The following is a 16,017-nucleotide window of genomic DNA, read 5'->3' as shown; positions in this document are numbered from 1 at the left end:
CGTTAGATTTGAATCAAATATGTGCATTATTGAAAAACCAAATCATAACATGACTATGATTGCTTTAAAACAAAATAATGTCTATACCATCAATCTTGATGAACTAAGTAATGAAATGTGCTTCTCCGTCGTAAATGATGATGCTTGGCTTTGGCATAGGAGATTAGGCCATGCAAGCATGAAAACAATATCTAAGATCTCATCTCAAGAATTAGTACGAGGAATTCCAAATTTAAAGTTTATTAAGGACAAAGTATGCGATGCATGTCAACTAGGCAAACAAATAAAAACAAGCTTCAAACCAAAAAATCAAATTAGCACTACTAGACCATTACAATTGATCCATTTGGACTTATTTGGACCAATTGATACAACAAGTCTAGGTGGAAGCAAATATGCTTTTGTGATTGTGGATGACTACTCTAGATATACTTGGACCTATTTCTTAGCTCACAAAAGTGATTGCTTCAAGTGTTTCTCTAAATTTTGTAAACTCACTCAAAACGAAAAAGGCTTCATGATTTCATCAATTCGGAGTGATCACGGTGGTGAATTCCAAAACCGTGAATTTCAAAATTTTTGCGAAAGTAATGGGTACAATCACAACTTCTCAACTCCAAGAAATCCTCAACAAAATGGAGTAGTTGAAAGGAAAAATAGAAACCTACAAGAAATGGCAAGAACTATGTTGAATGAACAAAGTTTACCTAAGTACTTTTGGGCCGAAGCTGTAAATACGGCTTGCTACATCATGAATAGAGTCCTAATAAGACCATCCTTATCCAAAACTCCCTATGAATTATGGAATAACAAAAAACCAAACATCTCCTATTTTAAAGTTTTTGGTTGTAAATGCTTTATTTTAAATGAAAGGGATGCTTTAGGAAAATTTGATGCTAAATCCGATGAAGGCATCTTTCTTGGTTACTCTTCCGTTTCTAAAGCTTTTCGGGTTTTTAATAAAAGAACTTTAGTAATTGAAGAGTCTATTCATGTAGTTTTTAATGAAATTTCCGATTTAAAGAAAAATGATTTTGATGATGATCTTGGTTTTGATAATTTGAATTTAAATGAACCCTCTCCTCAAAATAGCCATTTGAATGCATCTTCTTCCGAAATTTCTTTACCAAAAGAATGGAAGTATGTAGATGCTCATCCAAAAGAGCAAATTATAGGAGATACATCAAAAGGGGTTCAAACTCGTTCTTCTTTCAAAAATTTTTGTGCTAACGCCGCCTTCCTTTCTCAAATTGAACCTAAATGCATTGACGAAGCCTTAAAAGATGATTTTTGGATCATTGCAATGCAAGAAGAATTGAACCAATTTGAGAGGAATGAGGTATGGAAGCTTGTTCCTAGACCAAGTGACCACTTAGTCATAGGTACTAAGTGGGTCTTTAGAAACAAGCAAGACAAAAATAGTATTGTGGTTAGAAACAAGGCTAGATTAGTGGCCAAAGGTTTTAACCAAGAAGAAGGTATCGATTACGAAGAAACCTTCGCTCCCGTGGCTCGATTAGAAGCCATAAGGATGCTCCTTGCCTATGCTAGTAGTAATAATTTTAAACTATTTCAAATGGATGTTAAAAGTGCTTTCTTGAATGGTTTTATTTCCGAAGAAGTATTTGTCGAACAACCTCCCGGATTTGAAAATTCTCTTCTTCCTAATCATGTATTCAAATTGACTAAAGCTCTCTATGGCTTAAAACAAGCTCCTAGAGCTTGGTATGAAAGGCTTAGTTCCTTTCTTATTTTAAATAATTTTACCAAAGGCAAGGTTGATACTACATTGTTTATTAAACATTTTGAAAATAATTTTCTTATTGTGCAAATTTATGTTGATGATATTGTGTTTGGCTCTTCGGATGAATCACTATGTGAATCATTTGCCAAATGTATGAGTCTTGAATTTGAAATGAGTTTAATGGGTGAATTAACTTTCTTTTTAGGATTACAAATCAAACAACTTAAGGATGGTATATTTATTAACCAATCTAAATACACATTAGAATTGTTAAAACGATTTAACATGGATAATTCAAAAGCAATAAACACCCCTATGAGTACTGCGACTAAGTTAGATATGGATGAAAATGGTGAAAGTTTCGATCAAAAAACATATAGGGGAATGATAGGTAGTCTACTCTACCTCACTGCGACTAGACCGGATATTATGTTTAGTGTAGGACTTTGCGCTAGGTTTCAATCTAATCCTAAATTATCTCATCTTAAAAGTGTTAAAAGAATATTTAGGTATCTTAAAGGAACTTCAAATTTAGGATTGTGGTATCCAAAATCTGAAAATTTTGATTTAATAGCCTATGCGGATGCCGATTTTGGCGGATGCAGAATAGATAGAAAAAGTACATCCGGAACATGCCAATTTTTAGGACATGCACTTGTTTCTTGGACTTCCAAGAAACAAAATTCAGTTGCACTATCTACGGCAGAAGCCGAATACATAGCTGCAAGTGCATGTTGTGCACAAGTCATTTGGATGAAGAATACATTAGAAGACTATGGAATTCACTTTAAAAATATTCCCATAAAATGTGATAATACTAGTGCCATATGTCTTACTAAAAATCCAATTCAGCATTCTAGAACTAAGCACATCGACGTTAGGCATCATTTCATACGCGATCATGTCCTTAACAATAATGTTGTTCTAGAATTCATTGACACAAAGCATCAATTAGCAGATATATTCACAAAAGCTCTGAACGAAGATCAATTTGAATTCATTAGAAGGGAATTAGGCATGTTAAATTGTCCCTAAAATGAGCTTCACGAAAAATGACTCGTTCTTTTCCTTTCCTTTATGGATTTGATTTCTTCTTCAATTCAAAATGATCCATTAAAGTATAATCTATTATCTTGAGGGAAGCAAACAAAAAAAGGGGAGGGTGAGGAAGAAAATTTTTTTTCCTCCACGGGATGCCAGCGGTGGCACCGCCAGATTTGGCGGTTGCACCGCCTGAGCGCTCGGGCGCCAGGCGGTGACACCGCTCGGTTTGGCGGTGGCACCGACCGAGCAACCCTTATTAACCCAAAGGGTTAGGGCCGGCGGTGACACCGCCCCCAACCCGAAGAGAGAGTTCTCAAAACCCACTCCCAATTTCTTCTAACCCTCATTCTAACTCTTAGACACATTGGAGAAGGATTCTTGGTGGTCCAAGCCTTCCATCTCTCAACATAATCTCCACGAGGTAACTCTTGAAATCCCTCCTTTCTTTTCTCTTTCTCTTGCTTATTTTTAACAATTGGTATCATCATCCTGTCTAGAAAATGGCTCCAAAGAGATCAAAAGGAATAAGGATTCAAGGAGATTCATATAACCATGACCTTTTTAGATCAAAAGAGGTAGCCCTTAGCTTTCCAAAATTTGAAATACGATGTGTCCATAAGGGAAAATACATTGATTTGGATGAACTAGAAGACTTAGATCCAATTAAATGGTTTGCTCAACTAGAAGCTCTACCTCTACTACAAATAGATGAACCAATCTATCCACGGTTAGTGAGATTGTTCTATACCAACCTATATGAAGACAATGATAGCCTAAGCACTTACATTCTAGGAACACCCATTAGAATTTTTGACAGCACCATTTGTGAGCTAATTGGCATAACTGAAAAAGATAGGGGCTGCTATTTTAAAGGTAAATGGGACGTCAAAAAAATAGGAGCAACCTATTCCGAAGCCGTGAAAACAATTTTTGCAAATCCAAACCTTGACTTCCTACCCAAGAGCTGTGAACACTTAATGCCTTTCAACTCTAAAATTCTTCATCACATTATCACGAGCATCATATTCCCCAAACAATTTCATCTTGACGAAGTAAGTCAGTTAGAGATAGGAACCATGTATTGGATTATGACCGGTCAGCATAATTGTTTCGGGTACTTGATTCGCCAACACATGCAGGAAATTATGACTAAGGATACTATATTGCCATATGGGAGGTTAATCACTAGAATTCTTCATGCCTATGACATTTGCATTCCACCCAATGAAGAATCTATTCAAAATGATCGATATAACATAATAAATAAAAACCTGCTAAAAAAACTTAGGTGCACTTTTAGCAATGGCATATGGGTTAGGCAGCCTAGAAGAACGGATCCAATTCCTACACAAATAGAACAACCCGAAACACCAATTCTTATGGGAAATGAATCTCCTCCTCCTAGTCCCTTTGGAGCAGCACCTTCAGCTCCTGTTTCCTCCTCTGAAGATATCATTATGGCGGAGCTATCTCAGATCAAATCACAGCAAGAACAAATTCAGAATCAACAAGTTGAAATTTTGAAGACACTACGACAGATGAATGAAAAAATAGATATCATGTATCAGCACTGTGGATTACCTCCTAAGGATTAAATTGATGTATCTTTTTATTCTGTCCTGTTTGCTGTTCAAAAACAAGTTCATGTTTGTCATCGATTGTACGATAACTGATCTTTCCTTTAGATAACTACTGTCTTAATCTGCATAGATGATGATGTCTTTTGGACAAACTATTTCTGGAAAATTTGAATGAAGAACTTTGAAAAATGCTAAACCTTTTTCTATGATCATCAATTAGCTGGCTTGTCTCTTTTTGTTGATGACAAAGGGGGAGAAGTGATGACTTACACCAGAACGATAGCATGGCTAATATGAATTTGTGATATGAATGTCTTATATAACTTGCAAATCCCTGAAAATATCACAAGATTGGTATCATGAAATTTATATTGAAAATCTTTATCTTCTATCGTGGCAAAACTCGTCCCGTATCATTTAACTTATGATTTTCATCAAAGTTTCGCATTTACATTATGCTTAATGAGAATAACGATAAGTTCTACGGTTAGAGCTTATAGGTTTATACTTGAATTCAATGATGAAATTCAAGTGTTTTATCTTCTCATAATATGGCATATAGATAGGGGGAGTTACGTTTAACTCCGTCATCAATTGATTGTCATCATCAAAAAGGGGGAGATTGTTGAATCTCGGATTTTGATGATAAAATCAATTGATGGGTTATTTGATCTAATCCATATTATTGAGTTAAGTGTGCAGGATTAACTACGATAACCAGAAAACATAAAGCAAGGATACCGGAGTCGAGCTCGATGGACGTTTAAGAGACCGAAGAATCATCGGAGATGCTGCCGGAACCGTCCGAGAAGAAATCGGGAACGTGTCGGAAGTTCGCCGAAGAAATCGTCGGAGGCTCGCGGAGATCACCAAGAAGGCTCGGCTACTCGTTAAAGTCATCACAAAGATTGGGAGCTTGCAGGGAGTCCGTCGGAAGAAGTTCGTCGGAAAGCTCGCCGGAACAAGACTCGACGTTCGCGGTTAAAAAACTTGCTTAGGATGTTTTTTTTTATGTAGTTCACCTGTAATTAGGATTAGGATTAAGAGATAATCCTATATCCTGGTTAGGGGCCAACTGGGCCCAAAGTCAAATTTGGTTTGGGCGAAAAATAAGCCAAACCAATGAATCGGAAAGCCAGGCGGTGGAACCGCCTGGCTGGGCGGTGACACCTCCTTGGCTGGGCGGTTGCACCGTCCAGCACCCGAGCGCTGGGCGGTGGCACCGCTTGGCTGGGCGGTGGAACCGCCAGCACCGGGAACCCTAAGAGAATTCAAATTTTGGAGCCCAAAATTTGAATCCTCTTGAGGCCTATAAATACCCCTCAAATCTCAGCTGAGGTTACAACTTTTGAGAAGCATTTTGATTGAGAGAAAAGTCTTAGAAAGTCTTAGCAAGTCTTGTTTTCAATTTGCTAGAGAGTTCTCCTCCTTCTTTCTTATTGAAAATTTGTAAGAGGTTGAGCTGCTTGTAAAAGGTTGTAAGAGGGGTGTTTACCCTTCCATTTCAAGAGACTTGCTAGTGGAAGGTGGGAGCCTCATCGAAGAGGGGCCTCGCAAGTGGAGTAGGTCATTTGACCGAACCACTCTAAAAATCGGCGTAATCTCTGGTTTGCTTTTTATTATTGTCATTTACATTACTGCAAATCTTCTTACTGCTTTAGTTCCTTATTGCTCTTGCTGCGCAACTTTAAGAACACGCCTTCAAGTTAAATTTCTCAAGTTTCGTTCTTAACGTACGAAAGATTTTGATTAAAATCGAAGTTTTAATCCGCTGCACTAATTCACCCCCCCTCTTAGTGCCGCTCCGATCCTAACAGAAACAACAGCAGGAATCGAATGACATGAGACTAATACCTGAGCCCTTTGTGTCAAGGGACTGCATCTCATACAAAACCAATAGGAGGGAGAAGAAGAAGAAGAGTGGGAAGAGCTTCCGTGCTGGTCCCTTGGTCTTTCCTCCCATCTCGGCCACCAACAAAGCCATTGGGATCCCTTCTCTCGCACTAAACCTTAAAAGAAACCAAAAGTTACAGCGACGAGAAAATGACAGCCACTCGACACCCGGGTTTATCTCCCCATTCGTCTACCTTCCCAGCAGAGAAGTGCGCTAACTAACCATCTCGCTCCACGTGGAATTCCTCAGTGCGTAAAGGTAAGGCTTCGTGCCTCGAAAACTTCTCTCGGATGGAACGACTTGACATGATGTAAGTCACGATTACGAACGCCAAAAGACGGGTTGCGGCTCGACTCCAGGCGGGAGGTTGGGTGGGATCGTGTTCAGAGCCGTCACGTAATTCGTGTAATGTCTCACCGTGCTTACCCGGCCTCCGGCTGCTCCTCCAGCGGCCATTACCGACATGTTGGAGGGCAAACGCTCAGCCTTCTCCATCATTTCCCTGGAAGCGAAAAAATCCCTCTTTTCTTCTTCCTCCTCTGCCGCTTCCTTATCCGCCGTCCTCGACCCCTTTCTTCCGGCTACCGAATCCGCGGCGCAAGAGACCCCCTTCTCTCCCGCCCCCCTCCATCCAAGATCTTTCGTCTCGGCCCTCGTGCGATGTCGATCTCCGGCAGAGATCAAGAAGGTTCACGCTTTGGCGACCACTGCCGCGATGATCGACGACCTCGGGGTAGCAAACAAACACGTGTACATCTACGCGCAGCATGGGGCATTAGCCGACGCGTACGCTCTGTTTTCTCGGATGAAGGAACGCGACAACGTGTCTTGGAGTGTGATCGTAGGCGGGTTTGTGAAGGTTGGGTATTATGCCAATTGCCTGCAAACTTTCCGGGATTTTGTTCGCTCGGGCTTGCGGATAGATAACTTCACTCTGCCTTTCGTCCTGAGGGCGTGCCGGGATACGGTGTCTCTTCGACTGGGTGTCGAGATCCACCATCTTGTTTTCAAGGCTGGGCTGCAGTCGGATCTCTCTGTCTCGGCATCTCTCGTTGATATGTACGCGAGGTGTGGTGATGTTGACGATGCTCGGAAGGTGTTCGATAGGATGCCAAAGAGGCATATGGTGACTTGGACGGTCATGATGTCTGGTTATGCAGAGTGCGGAAACCCAGAGGAGTCGCTAGCGTTGTTCGATAGGATGAGGGGGGAAGGTGTTGTTCCTGATAAGATAGCCACAGTGACTGTCGCTTTTGCTTGTGCGAAGCTGGGGGTGATGCATAAAGCTAAGATGATCCATGATTACATATCGAGCTGGAATTTCTCATTGAATGTAATCTTGGGAACGGCACTGATCGATATGTATGCAAAGTGTGGCAGCGCCGATGATGCCAGGGTGATCTTTGATCGGATGAAGGATAGGAATGTCATCAGTTGGAATTCAATGATCTCGGCTTATGGGATTCATGGTCGTGGCAGGGAAGCCCTCGACCTGTTTCCCCTCATGTTGCAGAGCGGCATTCGGCCCAATAGGATTACCTTTGTTTCCATCTTGTCAGCTTGTAGCCATGCAGGCTTAGTTGATGAGGGTAGGCAGTTTTTCCATTTGATGGAGAAAGACTACTCGATCAAACCTGATGTGAAACACTATACATGTATGGTGGATCTTCTTGGACGAGCAGGTAAGCTATATGAGGCCCTTGAGTTGTCTGAGAAGATGACACTAGAAAAAGACGAAGGCTTTTGGGGTGCACTTTTGGGAGCTTGTAGGATTCATGGCGATGCAGTTTTAGCAGAGAAGGCTGCAATATCTCTTCTTGAGTTGCGTCCAAGAAATTCTGGGTATTACGTTTTGCTCTCCAATATATATGCCAATGCTGGTAGGTGGGAAGATGTAGCCGAGGTAAGGGATTTGATGGCCAGCAGGAGTTTGAGGAAGAAACCTGGCTGGACATGGATCGAGATTAATAACGAGACTCATCGCTTCGGAGTTGGTGACAAATCCCATCCACGATCAAAGGAGATCTATGAGACATTGAAGGTGTTGATCGAGAAGTTGGAGTCGGCTGGTTATGTTCCTGATACAAACTTTGTGCTTCATGACATAGATGAGGAACTTAAAGCGGGCTTTTTGTACACCCACAGCGAGAAATTAGCGATTGCGTTCGGTCTATTTGCAACACCGGAGAGCACAACACTAAGGATAACTAAGAACCTCAGAGTCTGTGGAGACTGCCACACATTTATCAAGCTGGCATCATCTGTCATGCATCGGGAGATTATAGTTCGGGATGCGCATAGGTTTCACCACTTCAACGGAGGAGGATCTTGTTCTTGCGGAGATTACTGGTGATCAACTGAACCTGCGATATCGGTAAATTCATTTTCTGGTTCAGTTTTTGATGATGAGCATGTGACAACGTAAGGTAATACAAATCTTTTATTGCTAAGGTACGTATCATTTGTTATGCCCCAATTTGGATCTTGTATTCCTTACTGAACAGAAAGAAAGAGATCACTTGGTGTCTTAAACAGAAGTGAAAGTGTTTTATGAAGATGTTACAAACTTGTTTTTCTCTTTTCACCAGATGAGAGTCAGCACCTTTTAGGCCATTGAGTGAATTTATTTTTCTGTAATATATCATGCGTGTAAAGCAAGATTAAACAAACATTTTATTTGCTGAAATGTCTGATATATTTACTACATTAGAAGGGAATCTAAATTCTAGCATTATGGGTTTTAAAAGTACATTAGCACAGACTGCAATGCATAGTTTGTCTGATTTATCAGTGCATGTTGACCTGTCAACTCTGCTAGTCTTGATCATCTAAATATTCTTACAATGTTTTGCCTTCACAGGTGACACCAACATCATCTCAGACTGATCTCATCCTTCCGGAAAGCACCACTTCTGTCAGCGGCAGCCGCCGATTCACTACCGTTGCTGGCATTCGAGTGTGTGAAGCCACCATGGCAGAATTCTCGGGGCAAAGCGTCTCGGCAGAATTCTTTACACCAACCCTGCTCACCTGAGCTATCATTCATCGTCAAAGGCTATCTCGAAGTCGGATTCATGGACAGTATGAAGAGGCGACATGATTTTGTTCCCCAAGGGATCTATGCTCTGCGGTCGAAGCCCTGCAGTGCCATTTCTGCTTTTGGAAGTGCAATCTATGGCAATGATGAGAGAGCACAATTGCTACAGCATTCACGACCGATGTTGCCACCGGTCGGAAGATCGAAGCTGGTGTTGCAAGTACGTCTCTCTGGCACGAGCCTTTTGTGGAAGAATTGTGTTACTCTTTCCCCTTCGGAGACCACTGGGTCATGAGTGTCGATTGTTTCTTGGGTCAACAATATTGCGTAACATCTGCTGCGACTAATCTAGCTAGCCAGATTTTTTCTTGGGTCAACAATATTGCGTATCATCTGCTGCTGCGACTAATCTAGCTGGCCAGATTGTTTCTTGGGTCAACAATATTGCATATCATCTGCTGCTGCGACTAATCTAGCTAGCCGGATTGTTTCTTGGGTCAACAATATTGTGTACACACACACAGTCACACGGGAAAAGACTCGACGATGCCAAAGAATTCACACACACACACGGATTGTTTCTTGTCTCCTGACGAACTGTGTCATATAGGCTAAACGTGCATGCAACGTTAAATCTTGAAACAGAGACCTTTGGATGCTACCGTGCATAACACCTGTGGAAATGGGCAAGGCAACAAACGATTAGTAACATCACCTCCTGGGCAACATCATCACGAAACAACATAGACGCAAAAAAGCATCATACAACAAAATGGATACACAAGTCTTACCCGTACAACAATTGACCAATAAAACCTTTTGAAGAAAATCCTGTTCAGCAATTTCTGGTTGCAGAAATTCAATAAAGGAGTTGTCACTAATTATATCATACGCCATTAGCCGTATAGAATTAGGTAGTTCTCAAGCATGCATCTAAAAAGGTTAACTGAAATTGTTTCAAAGGATGTGCTTTCATCCTTAGAACAAAATCAATGAAAGCATAAAAATAATTTGCAAAGCTGATATCACTACAGGTCAAGCAGGTTTGCAGATTCATCAAGGAGCACAAAATCAAGGTCAATTTATTTGACAGCAGAAATGCATCTAAATGCTGGGCTCTACTGTGAATCTGCACCTTAACAGATTCCTGAACAAAGTATAGTGATGCTAGCAGCAACTTATTGGAGTTTGTATATTAAGAACAAAGAGATCAACCAAAAAAGAACAACCCACAATTGCCATAAACAGGTCAGAATTTTTATCATGCCTCGAAGGTTTAGCTCATTAGAAAGAGAATTTCTTAGCACATCTAATCGATTCATCATCCCTCCCAGGCAATTTCACAATAAATTTGATAATAAAACAACACAGAAAATAATAAAAATTAAATAATTATCTGTAAAAGACTAAGTTAAAAAAAAAAAAAAGTGATTGATTTTGTTCTCAGACAAAGACATTCAGATTTTCAAGTTTAACAGCTCCAAGTTTCAGAGCCACAAACCACAATGTGCAGGAAAAAAATTCAGAAAAACCAAAAGAGCAAAAACAAGATGATAAACCTCAATAAAATAAAATAAAATAAAAAGATATCTGGTGCAGTGTTGCTAACTATAACTAAATGATCTACTCGAAATGGCTGACAGACATGATAAAGAAGCTCTGTCAAAGTAGACAATAGGTAACACAACTACAAGTTAGATAAGAAGCTATTTAACAAACAATATTCTAAAGAGAAAGTGCATAATAATAGATCAAGAAATCGAGTAAGTAATAGAACAAAGTACACAAGTAGAGCCGTTTTGATATGTTAGAAAGAGAAGCTATTATCATTTAAGAAATTCTTACTATGGAATGAGACTGTGTCTTCTATAAACACTGCGGGACTTTGGAATCACTTGTGTCATTCTTACTTCTGATGGCCAACAGATGATCCAAGAACACGTTCCACCTGTCAAAATCAACTGCAAATATATAGACAAGGCAGCTGACAAAGTTAAGTAGACTCGATTTTTTGGACCCACGGTTCCATCGTACTCGATCGAAGCCGTCGATCGACAAGTTCAAATTTTGTTTCGATCTTCAATCAAAAAACAATTCATAACCACAATCAAGCAATGGAATCCATAAGAGTGGAAAATCCAGGCGTACTTTCTGCAGCTCATCTCTTCCTGGTTGTACTTCCCGGCAAGAGCCATAAGAGAAGGCTCGAGGATTCCTCCCCTCAGCCTCAGCACAAGATGCAGCGTCGACTCTGGAGAACACCAGAACAAACGACAAATCTCGCGTCATTCTTATGCCAAAAATCCTAAAAGTCCCAAGTCCAGATGAAAAAGAAGCAACAAGATCGTAAAATTTAAACCTTTTTGGATGTTCCTTCCTCGAGCTGCTTCCCTGGAAAGATCAGCCTCTGCTGATTCGGCGGAATCCCTAAAAATGTCACATTAAAAATAAGAAATAAGACGATAAAAGAGTATCCGATTGGACTGAAGGAGAAGAAGAGATGGATCGGAAGATGAGCACCCTCCTAGACGTTGTCGATCGTGTCGCTGCTCTCGACCTCTAGGGTTATGGTCTTTCCCGTGAGGGTCTTCACGAAGATCTGCATCCTTCACGCGCTCTCCCTACTCAACCCAGCGCCGCTTTCTTCCTCTCTGCGACTAGAAAACCCCGCCATCGCCCCCCTCCTTTTGCGACCGTTTCGAAGACCGTTGTCGGCTTCCAGGGTTTCCATTCCTTGATCGATCAATGAACTGTCCAAATTGCCCCTGCTTTTCGGACCTTTTTTTCGCACGAGATCCGAATTCGAGTTGGATTGTTGCTCCAACCAGGAGCGAGGGATCGGGTACGGGTTCAAGCCGAAGAGGACCCAAACCCGCCAGAGTCGCGCAAGTTTGCGGACCCGACCAGAGATACACGTCCCACAAATCCGAACACGTAAGGTGGCTCTGATGAGAGGATCACCAACCGTCGATCCCACTCCTCCTTTCCATCTTAACTATCCGCTTGATTTGGCAAAAACCCTTTACATATGTATTATTTAGTTCTGCTCGAGTCCAAAATGAAAGCAATATAAAGTTTATTTTGTACAACTACAAAATAGAATGAAGTATATTATTATGTAATTATTTTTTTCAATTACATTATAATTGATAGGGACGATTTTGTCCCATGTTAGTTAGGTCGACGTTTAAGCAGGCCCAAAAGTCATTAGCCCCAAAATGACATCATAGTATGTCCCGATGTGCCATGTATTAATGATTGGTAATAACCATCATATTCAATAACCATTCTATCTTATCAAGATCGGAGATTAAAAAGATCATGTGATTAACTTGATCTTATTCCAGGCCAACCAATAAGAAGCCCAGGTATCGGGTATAAAAAGGAACTCATCAGCTCATGCTGAAGGGGGGCTCTCTACATACTAACTCAATCATACGGTTTACAATGTTGTCTTCTCTTCTTCGCTAATTTAAGCATCAGAGGGGTCGTGCCGGGCAACCCCCGGCACTAACCTGTCATGTAGAATCGTCGATCGTCCGAAGACATCCGGACGATCTAGCCCCTAGGGAGGAACTTTGCAACTAGGAAGATCTCAATTCGTCTACCCAACCATTTCAAACTGAGTCCACACCAACAGAACGATTTATGACTAGGTAGCCCATGCAATCTCACCTCATCAAGCCTCCCACATCGACAGTTAACTAACTGTACCAACTTATTAGTCGACAGTACTCATGACACTATCATTCCTGTACTAGAAGGAGGGTTGAATGTTGCGACACATCCTTCTGTTACTCCTTCCAATGAATATTCAAGCAAAGAGATGTTATCTCCGGCCCTAAGCCCCCTCGGGAAGAGAAGACACGTATCCCATTTCAACAGAATGATGTCTCTGCCTCAACCCAAGCACCAGGGCCCTACTAACACCTACTCAACGATCCAGGACTCTCCCCCCTTAGACTAGAGATAAGCCCCTTGCTCCTCCCATCAAAAGCATTCTTCAGTCTCACTCAACGAGTTCATGCTCTTACCAGCATGATGTAAACTATCACCCCACTTCTCCCTCGGTTGACTCAGTCGGTAACCCCAGCACAATGGCTCACCTTCGGATCATCATCTGTACACCTCTTCTTCCCAAAGTCCAACGGCTCACTCTCGGATCATCGCCTAAGAGTCGGGCTGAATCACTTTTGAGTCGGACTATGTCGATTCAAGATACAGTCGTTCCTGAATCGATCTGTGTTATTTCTCACTGCTTTAAGATATTTACGCTATTTTGACTAGAATAACATCACGTGTGATATAAGGTGGCTACCAGCTGAGTAAAAGATAGGGCGCGTGTGTGTGCATATGCACGCTACACGCTTATTGTCGAATTCCTTTTCATCATGGGTCTCGAAAACAGAGGAAAAGATGAGCCAGATAATTGGAGCATTACGATATGATGATTTGGATCGAGTAAATTTGTATAGAGATGATAACAGATTAGGCAAACTAAACTTTAACTTTAATTTAAAGTTACTAATGGCGTCACAGCATTTGCTGCTTGAAAGGTAAGGGGGGGCCTGCACGTACCCACTTTTGAATCTTCCGATGGAGGAACGACGTTGTCTCCCTACAAACCATCAGTCTACTACTAACATATCACGCGCTTACGGAGAGAAAGGTTGGTTCCTTTGTCCCGCACCTATGACAGGCAGAGGAAAATGCCCCCATTTGATTGCAGATAATTTCACTAAAGACTGGTCATTGACTACCTGCGCGTGGAAAAATCAACGAGTCTCATGTTAGAACAACTGCTTAGGGATTGCTCGAATTTACAGTACAGCATACTTTATACAAAAAATTATTTACGTGCATATGATATCCAAGAGAACAAATACTACTCCCCGAGTAAAAGAAGGGGAAATATAAAGAAGAACAATTGACTTCCTACAGTTTTGTTTCTCTCAAAAATATATAAGAACAATATTGTATCTTGTACGATATATACAATATACCATATACCACTACAGCATTCTTGTCTGAAATATACCACTATAGCATTCGTGTCTGAACACTGGACCCTACGGGAGGAGAATTTTGAAGTGATTGACTTTGTCATCTGGTCCTCATCAGCTCAAGTTCCACAAAGTTCCACCGTGCTATTTGAATTCCACATCACTTGCCCCACCATTCTACCTTTTCTTCTCTTCACGCACCCAAACCCTGCAATGTATAAATGATCCACACAAGCCCTTGTGGTGAAGCGAAGAAAACCTTCTTTCATTCTGGGAAGCATCAAAAGCCCCCGCAAGCAGCGAAGAGTTCCAGAGCTCAGGTTGATCGGCGAAGAGATGACGAGCACCGTCCCGCTAGGGTTCCGGTTCTATCCGACGGAAGAAGAGTTGATCGGTTTCTATCTTCAAAACAAGCTCAACAACAGAAGAGAAGACATGGAACGGGTCATCCCTGTGGCCGATGTATACTGCTGCGATCCATGGCAGCTTCCACGTGAGCACAACATCCTCTGTCCCGCTTCATCGTGTGTTGCAGATACATGCATGTCCTCTTCAATGGAATAGCGCCTTGTTTGATCTCGTGCAGCAATATCGGGAGAGGCGTGCGGGCGAGACGGAGAGCAATGGTTCTTCTTCTGTCCGAGGCAGGAGCGAGAGGCCAATGGGGGGCGGCCGACTCGCACCACGCCGTCGGGCTACTGGAAGGGCACCGGTTCGCCCAGCCTCGTGTACTCGTCCGAGAACCGGGCCATAGGCGTGAAGAGGACCATGGTGTTCTACCAAGGAAGTCCTCTCGCTTGCACAAAGACGAAGTGGAAGATGAACGAGTATAGAGCGCTCGAGGAAGGGGCCACCGGCGTCATCTCAAGTGCAGCTGCAAAGGTAATCATCACCTTCGTTATATCACGTTTGATGAGGATTCTCCAAGTGCAGCAAGCATCTGCGTCCTCGTCTTCGTCTTTATTTGCAGCTCCGTGGGGAAGTTAGCTTGTGTCGCGTGTACACCAGATCAGAGTCCGTCAGATCGTTCGATCGACGCCCTGCTGCTGCTGCTGTGACTGATGAACGAAGAACGGCTGAGGTGCCGCGCTCGAGTCCCGTTCCGGCTTCAGCAACGAGGTCTTCATCTCATCACAGCTCTTCATCTGATGGGAATGGCTCTCGGCGTCCGGTGCCTCGACGAGAAGATGACCTGACATAGATGGGCGTCGAGGAGTGGTACTCGTGGCAGCACTTGCTCCGAAGATGACAGTTGTTGGGAATTATCTATCGTATTGTCGTAATCACGGCTATAGTTTGTTAACATTATGTAGAATAGGGGCGAATAAAGGATGGAGTCTATATTAATACTCGAGTTCGTTGGTTGTAACATATGATTTGATCTAATAATTGAATCATATCACCGATCATATTTGTAGAATATAATACCTTTTATGTGCAGTGTAGCTTAGGATTATGTTTGTTTGTTTCTTTATTTATTATAGAGATAAAGAGTTATTTGAAATTATAGTCACATATGATTACGAGTAAAACATGCAAAAGGATCGATCACACACATTTTAATTGTTCCGTTTGATAACACGATCCCATCATCGTTGTTCTAATGAGAAAGTACAAGTTAATCGAACGTCAGTCCCTTCCATCATATGCTGCACATCATCTCCCATTGGCGAGTAGCGGAGATACGTGGAACTCCCTTTTGTGTCGGATCACAC

At 41.8% G+C, this 16,017-nt stretch overlaps 2 protein-coding genes, 1 long non-coding RNA gene and 1 pseudogene across 7 annotated transcripts; 2 read left to right on the top strand and 2 right to left on the bottom strand.

Annotated features, from left to right (window-relative positions):
* Window positions 1-6,608: 6,608 nt before the first annotated feature.
* LOC135649660 (pentatricopeptide repeat-containing protein At4g21065-like) lies at window positions 6,609-9,688 on the top strand. 4 transcript variants are annotated; one of them, XR_010501354.1, is made up of 2 exons: window positions 6,609-8,688; window positions 9,123-9,688. XR_010501354.1 is itself a non-coding variant. In XM_065168281.1 (2 exons), the coding sequence occupies exons 1-2, from the start codon at window positions 6,726-6,728 to the stop codon at window positions 9,124-9,126; spliced, it is 1,890 nt and encodes a 629-aa protein (XP_065024353.1). In that variant the 5' UTR covers window positions 6,609-6,725; the 3' UTR covers window positions 9,127-9,688. The 4 variants fall into 4 exon arrangements, 2 of the variants coding, with proteins under 2 accessions (XP_065024353.1, XP_065024352.1); XR_010501353.1 differs by having other exon boundaries at window positions 6,609-8,713; XM_065168281.1 differs by having other exon boundaries at window positions 6,609-8,611.
* On the bottom strand, window positions 8,913-12,026 carry LOC135649667 (uncharacterized). 2 transcript variants are annotated; one of them, XR_010501356.1, is made up of 6 exons: window positions 11,820-12,026; window positions 11,659-11,726; window positions 11,448-11,550; window positions 11,145-11,247; window positions 10,091-10,144; window positions 8,913-9,973 (listed from the first exon to the last, which is right to left on the bottom strand). It is a non-coding gene; the product is annotated as an uncharacterized LOC135649667 (long non-coding RNA). The 2 variants fall into 2 exon arrangements; XR_010501357.1 differs by lacking the exon at window positions 10,091-10,144 and having other exon boundaries at window positions 11,820-12,024.
* Window positions 10,546-10,628, bottom strand: LOC135650300 (small nucleolar RNA Z266; annotated as a pseudogene).
* A 2,525-nt stretch (window positions 12,027-14,551) lies between the features above and the next one.
* LOC135648902 (NAC domain-containing protein 90-like) lies at window positions 14,552-15,727 on the top strand. Its single transcript, XM_065166912.1, has 3 exons — window positions 14,552-14,795; window positions 14,889-15,184; window positions 15,273-15,727. Exons 1-3 carry the CDS (start codon window positions 14,639-14,641, stop codon window positions 15,501-15,503), a joined length of 684 nt encoding a protein of 227 aa, XP_065022984.1. The 5' UTR covers window positions 14,552-14,638; the 3' UTR covers window positions 15,504-15,727.
* Window positions 15,728-16,017: the final 290 nt, after the last annotated feature.

Source organism: Musa acuminata, chromosome BXJ3-9 (genome assembly GCF_036884655.1).
Source record: "Musa acuminata AAA Group cultivar baxijiao chromosome BXJ3-9, Cavendish_Baxijiao_AAA, whole genome shotgun sequence".
Lineage (NCBI taxonomy): Eukaryota > Viridiplantae > Streptophyta > Magnoliopsida > Zingiberales > Musaceae > Musa > Musa acuminata.
This window is presented reverse-complemented; position numbering and strand designations above follow the sequence as displayed.

Excerpts from the sequence above, each read along its gene's own strand:
- LOC135649660 (XM_065168281.1), top strand. The coding sequence starts at position 6,726 with ATGTTGGAGGGCAAACGCTCAGCCTTCTCCATCATTTCCCTGGAAGCG.
- LOC135648902 (XM_065166912.1), top strand. The coding sequence starts at position 14,639 with ATGACGAGCACCGTCCCGCTAGGGTTCCGGTTCTATCCGACGGAAGAA. Across the intron at positions 14,796-14,888 it reads CGATCCATGGCAGCTTCCAC|CAATATCGGGAGAGGCGTGC; the intron begins GTGAGCACAACA and ends GATCTCGTGCAG. Across the intron at positions 15,185-15,272 it reads TCTCAAGTGCAGCTGCAAAG|CTCCGTGGGGAAGTTAGCTT; the intron begins GTAATCATCACC and ends CTTTATTTGCAG.